At 41.2% G+C, this 8,394-nt stretch overlaps 1 protein-coding gene across 1 annotated transcript; it reads left to right on the forward strand.

The window, feature by feature from the left end:
- Positions 1–6,131: 6,131 nt before the first annotated feature.
- On the forward strand, positions 6,132–7,756 carry LOC127814027 (zinc finger CCCH domain-containing protein 20-like). Its single transcript, XM_052355246.1, has one exon. It carries the CDS (start codon positions 6,325–6,327, stop codon positions 7,384–7,386), a length of 1,062 nt encoding a protein of 353 aa, XP_052211206.1. The 5' UTR covers positions 6,132–6,324; the 3' UTR covers positions 7,387–7,756.
- Positions 7,757–8,394: the final 638 nt, after the last annotated feature.

Consider the following 8,394-nt stretch of genomic DNA (forward strand, 5'->3'; position numbering starts at 1 on the left):
GTGTCGGGAGTACCGACTCATGTGAGCTTCGGCTCGGCTTAGATATTAGCTCGGGGTTGGCCCGAGGGAAGACCAAGATCGCGGAAGTATATGATTATGTGATGTATGACATGATGAACACATGAGAATATGATGGGAATCAGGAAAAGTATGTAACAAGTATCAGGAAAAGACAAAAGTTGAATGTCAGGAAAAGCCGACCATGTCAGGAAAAGGCTGGTCTAAGAGAATGATGATATGGTAGCCTATGTTAGGCTACAACAGGTTTGTATGTGGGACCCGGGTGCCAATGTTTGACTTATGTGGGCCCCTGGTTCCTTATGTGCAGTTTATTTTATGTTATGCATGTAGAAGTAAGGTACGTATAGCTCATGACATGGCGTGATTTCATTGACATGAATTGCATGGGGTGTCATGGGAAGAGTCCTATCCTAAACCCGTAACTTTCTTTCTAGAGCTTGCTGAGTCTCGCGACTCATGTTGTTTTACATCATTCCAGGTCAGCATATCCTGAGATCGCAGGTACGTTCATCGAGGTTGGGTTCAGATTGACATGTCATGGTAGCAAGTGCAGAGCTCTCCCAAACCTAGATCCTGGGTGTCATCGTGTCCTAATAAGGTTAATGTTTTCAGAGTTTGTCGCATGTTATGTAAGCCCAGGTGGGCCCAACTGATGAATGGTTTGTAAAGATTATGATGAGATGTTGTAATAAAGAAAAATTATGATTTCAAAAAGGGTTATGTGTGTGTTGTAGGTGCGTCATTGTTCGATATCATTTTTAGTAATGACCCTCTCACGGATCCTCTATGTTAGCGGGGGCTCCGGGAGGCGGGCCGTTACAGTTTGGTATCAGAGCAAGTTAAGTTTAAGGGAGGTGACTCTGCACACATAGAATGATCGGGTAGAGTTAGGCGCGTGTCATGGGTCGTATGGCTAGAATGGTATTCGAGGTGCGATTAGTTATAATCTGGACTTCTTAGTATGGTTGCTACATAAGGAAATGAATGTTAAGGAAAGAAAATTACCGGCTTGAGGGCCAGAGGTGCTAGAAATGCAAGGTATAGATTTCCAGTTGCCATCGTTGCGAGTTTGGCGATTCATGGGTGTTTAGGAATTAAATGTTGCAACGCGTGATGGAAGGCTAGTGACTCGGGTCAAGATTTTGTAGATGTTGAGGTTAGCCACGAGTAAATGGTAGGAATAAACCCCACTCAAGGTACGTACTCAACGTCTAGGTTGATCTTGGCGTTTGCGCCCCTATTAGTGTTAGCTTGCGGCCCTGATGGAAGATATGATATAAGTGAGAGGCTAGATGCATGATAAATGGTTATAGATTGTTAAGGATGTGCTTGGGTGGTTTCATGGTAGCAAAAATGATTGCCAGTAGAAAGCTATAATAGGAAGTGTTATGTGAGCCAATAAGCAAAAGTTTGATATTAGAACCCTCCTAAGGGAATTTGCGGTCAATAAGGACTCCCAAATGGGAATTCGGTGGGCAAGGTGTATAATGGTGCTAGCCAAATTAGGGTCAACCTTATAGTTGAAGTGAGTAATAAGACGATTTGGAAGTCATTAGTGCTGTGGGAAAATTGAGGTTGATAGTTGACTCGGTACAAAAAAAAAAAAAAAGCGAGACCTTGAGGATGATTTAGTGACGCAAGATGCCCAGTGAGATACTGGAAAATGATGATATGGAATGTTCCAGAAGTGATGTTGAGTAATTTCATGAGAGTTACGAGTGTGTCTTGAGGAGTTGATGTGAGCGCGAATTTCGAGGACGAAATTCTAATAAGGAGGGGAGAAATGTAGCATCTCAAAAATTTGGAGACAAGTAAAAATAATTAATTTGGATATTGTGGATATCTTGGAATATTTAGGAATTTTGAGAAATATTTATTTATGATATTTAAAAAAAAAGGAAATTAAGGTGATTAACTAAATTAATTGAAAGTAGTTATGAAAATAATAAAATAAAATATAGTAATAACAATAATAATAATAATAGTAATAATAAGAAAGTAAATCAAATTAACTTAAATTAAATTAATTGCTTACTATATATATATATATATTTATATGTGTGTATGCATGGCGTGGCCTTGTCTTGGCCATGTCTTTTTATGGCTTTAATGCCATTGAGTTGAGTGCAATGAGATAAGCTTGGGCAGTAAAGTGGGAAGAGCAGCGCGCGGGGAAGGAAAGAAAGAAGAAGAAGAAGAAGAAGAGGAAGAGGAAGAAGAAGAAGAAGAAAGGAAAGAAGAAAGGGAGGAGAAGAAGGAAAGAAAGAGGAAGAAGTAGCGCGAGCAGGGAGCAGCGGGCGCGGGGAGGAGGAGAAGAAAGGAAGAAGAAGAAGAAGAAAAGGAAGGAAAGGAAGAAAAGAGAGGAAAGAAAAGGAAATAAGGAAAAATAAAAGGATTTTAGAATTTTTGGCATTGGAAGTGATCAGGTACGTGGGTAAAAATTTGTAGAAGCATGATATGTGTAAATTATAAATTTTGCGCGATTAGAAATAATTAATTTACGTTCCGGATGTGTTATTTGTTAGGAAGTGATTTAATTCGCATCGGGAGCACAAGAGAGGCTGAAATCAACCATTTTCAGGCAAGCTCCTAACCCTCTCTTCGCGTTATTTATTTCCCTTGAAAGTCTTTGAGGTTTCTTCTACTCTAAACCCTCCCTCACCTTGACTCGGTTCTACGCATAAATAATAATAATCCGCGTAGTAACCATTTTACGACTTTTATTTTATTAATAAGTTTATTGTTAATGGGATAAGCTAAGTAATGATGTCATGGCGTCTTTTATTTCAACCGTCACGGAGCTTCGTATCGCTCCGCTTTCCTTGGGAATGATGCCGAACCCGTTGGGGTTAGGTTCTTAGAGAAATTGGTTATGGTTAGAATTAAGAAAATGTGTTAAAGAGTTTATTATGTATGTTGAGATGACTTTATGTGAATGAAAAGTAATAAGAATGGTATTACGATGTTATGTGGTTATGTACATGAAGGGTTATGAGTTATGGAGAAATGTTATGTAAAGTTAAGCTGGGAAGATATAAAGTTAATAATGTCAGTAAGTGTGTCTAAGGGTATGGGTACAAAGCCACTGACTGTTGATCGTGGGTCGTGGCAGTTGATGGCTGGATGTATGGGCGCCAGTCATCGGTTGTTACGATAAGCGCTAGACGGCCAGAAGAGCTGGTACTCCAGATTCCCGCCTTGGTTTGTGCATTTCATGATGTGTGTGCTTCAATGGGCTGGGTTGCATTCACGTGGGGACATGCTTTGTGTGTGATGGGATGTATGAGCATTTGCATGACCCGGTTGGTCTAAGAGCCAATTTGGGTACCCTAGATGAGCATATGCATTTAGAGCATGTCGCATGCGTGAATTCTTATGTGTGGGCGTAGCAGGGCCTGATGTTTAGTTTATGGGGGCCTTGTCATCACGTTTATGCTACAGAAGCCCTTGCATTTCTTATGTGTTGCATTGCATGGTTCTAATGTTACTGTTATTCTGGACGGGAGTACCGTGCCAGGTGTCGGGAGTACCGACTCATGTGAGCTTCGGCTCGGCTTAGATATTAGCTCGGGGTTGGCCCGAGGGAAGACCAAGATCGCGGAAGTATATGATTATGTGATGTATGACATGATGAACACATGAGAATATGATGGGAATCAGGAAAAGTATGTAACAAGTATCAGGAAAAGACAAAAGTTGAATGTCAGGAAAAGCCGACCATGTCAGGAAAAGGCTGGTCTAAGAGAATGATGATATGGTAGCCTATGTTAGGCTACAACAGGTTTGTATGTGGGACCCGGGTGCCAATGTTTGACTTATGTGGGCCCCTGGTTCCTTATGTGCAGTTTATTTTATGTTATGCATGTAGAAGTAAGGTACGTATAGCTCATGACATGGCGTGATTTCATTGACATGAATTGCATGGGGTGTCATGGGAAGAGTCCTATCCTAAACCCGTAACTTTCTTTCTAGAGCTTGCTGAGTCTCGCGACTCATGTTGTTTTACATCATTCCAGGTCAGCATATCCTGAGATCGCAGGTACGTTCATCGAGGTTGGGTTCAGATTGACATGTCATGGTAGCAAGTGCAGAGCTCTCCCAAACCTAGATCCTGGGTGTCATCGTGTCCTAATAAGGTTAATGTTTTCAGAGTTTGTCGCATGTTATGTAAGCCCAGGTGGGCCCAACTGATGAATGGTTTGTAAAGATTATGATGAGATGTTGTAATAAAGAAAAATTATGATTTCAAAAAGGGTTATGTGTGTGTTGTAGGTGCGTCATTGTTCGATATCATTTTTAGTAATGACCCTCTCACGGATCCTCTATGTTAGCGGGGGCTCCGGGAGGCGGGCCGTTACACATTCTACAGAGTCCGACGAGCTTACCGAGTACCTTATAGAAAGGGGGCAAAAAAACGAATTTACCTTGCGGGCCACTATTGCTCTTTCTGTACTCGCTCGTCTCATTTCCATGGCCGCCGCCCTTACCTTGTCGTCGCGCCTCGCTGCCATGCCGTCATCGCCTCGTTGCCTTCACCTCACTTCCATTGGCAAGGCGAGGTGGCAATGGCAGTGAGGAGACGACAGCATGGCAGCGAGGTGTGACAACGAGGAAAGGGTAGCAACGAGGCAACGACTATGGAAGGGAGACGAACGAGCAGGGAGAGAGCAGCAGTAGCCTACTTTGCAAAGTGGGCAGAGGTAAATTCGTCTTTTTGCCTCCTTTTGGTAACCCGATCGGTAAGCCCGTCAGGCTTTCTAGACTTTTCCCTAAAACTTGTGAAGATTGTAAAAATATTATTTTTAAGGTACAAATTGAGTGATTGGATTACGATAAGTTGAAATTCGCATTAATAAATCGTGAGTTCAACTCCTTGTCTTGTATAATAAGATAAAATCTTTATCTACGATTTATTTTTTTTTGTTAAAATTAAAAACACGAGTAATAGAAAATTGCATAAGAACTATAATTTTAAAATTATAAAAATATTCACATATTAGGCTAATTCTAATATTGGATTGCAATTTCAATCCCAATTTCATGCCTCGTCATCAACAAAATTAATCAAATGTTAGGAGATGATGGCGTGGGGGGCCGCCAGCGGACCGACTCAGGCGGATTTCCGGCGGCCTCCCTCACGTGGCGTCGCTAGGTAAATTTATTTCCCGTCTGCCCGCCTGCCTTTCTATTATTGTAGAGTGTACGCTCTGCTACTGCCACTTGTGGGCTTGACTTCTCACGAAATCCGGCGGAGAATCTTGCCGCGTACAGGCGGCGCCGCCGTTGCCGACCGCCTACCGACCGTTGATTTGCCTGTTCCCCCTTCATCGCAAGATCATACTCCTCAAATATCGTTAAAATTATTTATAAATTTGAACATTTTGTCTTACTAGATTGTTTTGTTAATAAAAATTATTATTATTATTATTATTATTATTATTATTATTATTCAAATATCAGTTTTCTTTTCTTTTTCTTGTTAGTACATTGTCATAATTCACGGTTGGTTGGTGAGACAAACCAGAGGCTGTAGCTCACCGTATAATACTAACTCCCCCCACCACCATCACCATGGCAAGTCGCAAATGCGCAGGATAGCAAACTCTCGTCTTTTATTTTTAAACCCTGCCAACCGCTAAAGTCCCCGCCTGTGACGTCAACTACAATACTTGTTTTGTACCAGGAGGGAGGGATCACCACAAAATTTTGATATTTCTTTTTTATTTTTTAATACAAGATATAAAACCCAATTTAAAAGAACATTATTTTTCATAAATAAATATAATTAAACCATAACAATTCATTACTTAAATAATTAATAAAATTCTTTAGAAACACAAAATGATTTGTCCAAAATGCAATTGACTGTTATCAAACGGTGACTCACATTTAATCACAAACATAAAACAAGTACAAAGCCACAGCTTAGAATCACTTAACGGCCATTCATGTGAATAGTTAGTTTTAATTATTGTTTACGTATTAAACAAAATACTGTTGGTTAGTTGGCCACATTTATATGAGACGGTGATGGAATGATGATGGTTCAATTTCAACGACTGTGAGCGATTTTTCGTCACAGTAAGCGGAAGTTAGTTTTCTTTCTACGCACTTTTAACTTTTAAGTTTTAACCTGCCGTTGAGTCCCAAACAGTAGGTTTTTTTGGTTTGCCCGACTATGGTTAAATCAAGTTAACCATGGTTAAGAACGGAGTTTATATCTAGACCGTCGCTGGATCAGTTCTCCGGCGCAGAGAGAGAAGAGAGAGAGAGAGAGAGAGAGCACATTATTAGTCATCGCAGATGATGATGATGGGAGAAAGCTCTCGGTTTAATCCGATGGTCCAAGCCCCACCGTGGGACATGACCGATGATCCAACGGCCAATATGGCCTCACCCTTCTCGGCCAATCGCGTATCCGTCAACTTTAACGGCAATGCTACCAGTCCCAAGGGAGACCTCGATGCCCTCGCGGCGCTCCACCGTTATCTGCCGTCAAATACAACCGCCTTCGACGGCTTCATTGTCTCCGATTTCGACGACTTCGACATTCCGGTGGACGCCTTCTCGACCGATCAATTTCGGATGTTCGAGTTCAAGGTGAGGAAGTGCACGCGTGCCAGGTCACATGACTGGACGGAATGTCCGTACGCCCATCCCGGCGAGAAGGCCCGCCGGCGAGACCCGCGGAAGTTGCACTACTCCGGCACCGCATGCCCGGAGTTTCGGAAGGGCCAGTGCAAGAAGGGCGACTCGTGCGAGTTCGCTCACGGGGTATTCGAGTGCTGGCTCCACCCCGCTCGCTATCGTACGCAGCCGTGCAAGGATGGCGTCAACTGCCGCCGGCGTGTCTGCTTTTTTGCCCACACTCCCGACCAGCTCCGGGTAATGAACGAGTCCTACGACGGGTCTCCGAGTCGACTCGGCTTTGACTCGTATTTACTGAACGGGTCGTCGTCGCCGTCCGAGTCGCCACCCGCTTCCCCAAGTGGGTCACTGAGTTTGAGCTCCGTTAGCGAACTCGCTGGTTCAATGCGGAATCTGCAGATTGGGAAGGCGAGAATGAGCGTCAGTCCTCCCGGGTGGGGTTTCCAAATGGGTTCGCCTAGAAGTCCGTCGGGTCTGCGCCCTGGGTTTAAGAGTCTACCTTCCACTCCGACTCGGATGGTGACTCGGAATGGATTCGGCGCGTTCGACCTCTGGGATCCGCCCCGCGAAGAAGAGCCGGCGATGGAACGTGTGGAGTCCGGAAGGGACCTCCGCGCGAAGATATACGCGAAACTGAGCAAGGAAAACTCGCTAGGCCGAGTCGATTCGGTAACTCCGGGTCCGGATATCGGGTGGGTCGCTGAACTGGTGAAGTGACGATTCGAATCTTTTCGTTTAAACGGGTCGAGCCCTTCTTAAATCTGGTTACTGACTTGTGAATATTGATTAAAAAGACTTAAAATGCTATGATATGATTAATTGCACATTAATCAATGTAAATACCAGCTGCTAAGGAAATGATTTTTAAGGCTTTTAAATCTCTACCTGTTTTAACTTTTGGGTCGTTTCGTCACAAATGCCAAACTGCTAAGAAAGTGAGTTTGGATATATAGCATAGGGCTGCTGCTTTCGCTGGTATTATTATGTATGTATGTATGTATGTATGTATGTATGTTCTTGTCTTAATTTTCTGGAGAGAGTGTGATCTGTTGTCCTGTGATTAATGTAATTATTATATTTCCCTTCTTCTTCTTCGCCTTATGGTTATTATCTGCTGTAATCTTCAAAATCAAATGTTGTCTTCATCTGCCTTGAACGTTACATCCAGGTGAAGTTTTGTTTGCGTTTTTATCTTAAACTTATTGCCTTTGTGCCTTGATTGAATTAATTAATTCATGCAAATTGCCCCTCCCTCAATTGCCCATTATATTAAGATAATTTATTTATAAAATTTAAAATAATTTATTTAAAATAAAAAATAAATTTATCTAAAAACTTTAAGATCAGAAGTTAGATCATTTATTTTAAATAAATTTAAGAAATGTAATGAAAAATATTTTTTATATTTTATTTTTTAATTTATTTTTTAATTAATAAATATTATTTAAATGTTTAGTTTAACGGGGTGTTTGGGTCAAAGGTTTGACCGCTTGTAAGCAAAATTTAAATATTATATAATTTATTTAGTTAGATGTTTATTAAAAATTAAAGAGTAAATGTTATCGAGTTTAAATATTATTTTAATAATATTTTAGAAAATTTATTTTTATCTTTTTTTCAAAATGTTGTTATAAATATATTTTGTTGATCAAATATTTTATAATTTTATCTTTTAAGAATTTTAATATTTTCAGTTCTTTGTCCTTAAACATTATATAACTCTCG

The sequence above is a fragment of the Diospyros lotus genome, chromosome 12, assembly GCF_014633365.1.
Source record: "Diospyros lotus cultivar Yz01 chromosome 12, ASM1463336v1, whole genome shotgun sequence".
Taxonomy (NCBI): domain Eukaryota; kingdom Viridiplantae; phylum Streptophyta; class Magnoliopsida; order Ericales; family Ebenaceae; genus Diospyros; species Diospyros lotus.

Bases quoted from the DNA above. Each gene is read 5' to 3' on its own strand.
- LOC127814027 (XM_052355246.1), top strand. From the start codon at position 6,325: ATGATGATGATGGGAGAAAGCTCTCGGTTTAATCCGATGGTCCAAGCC.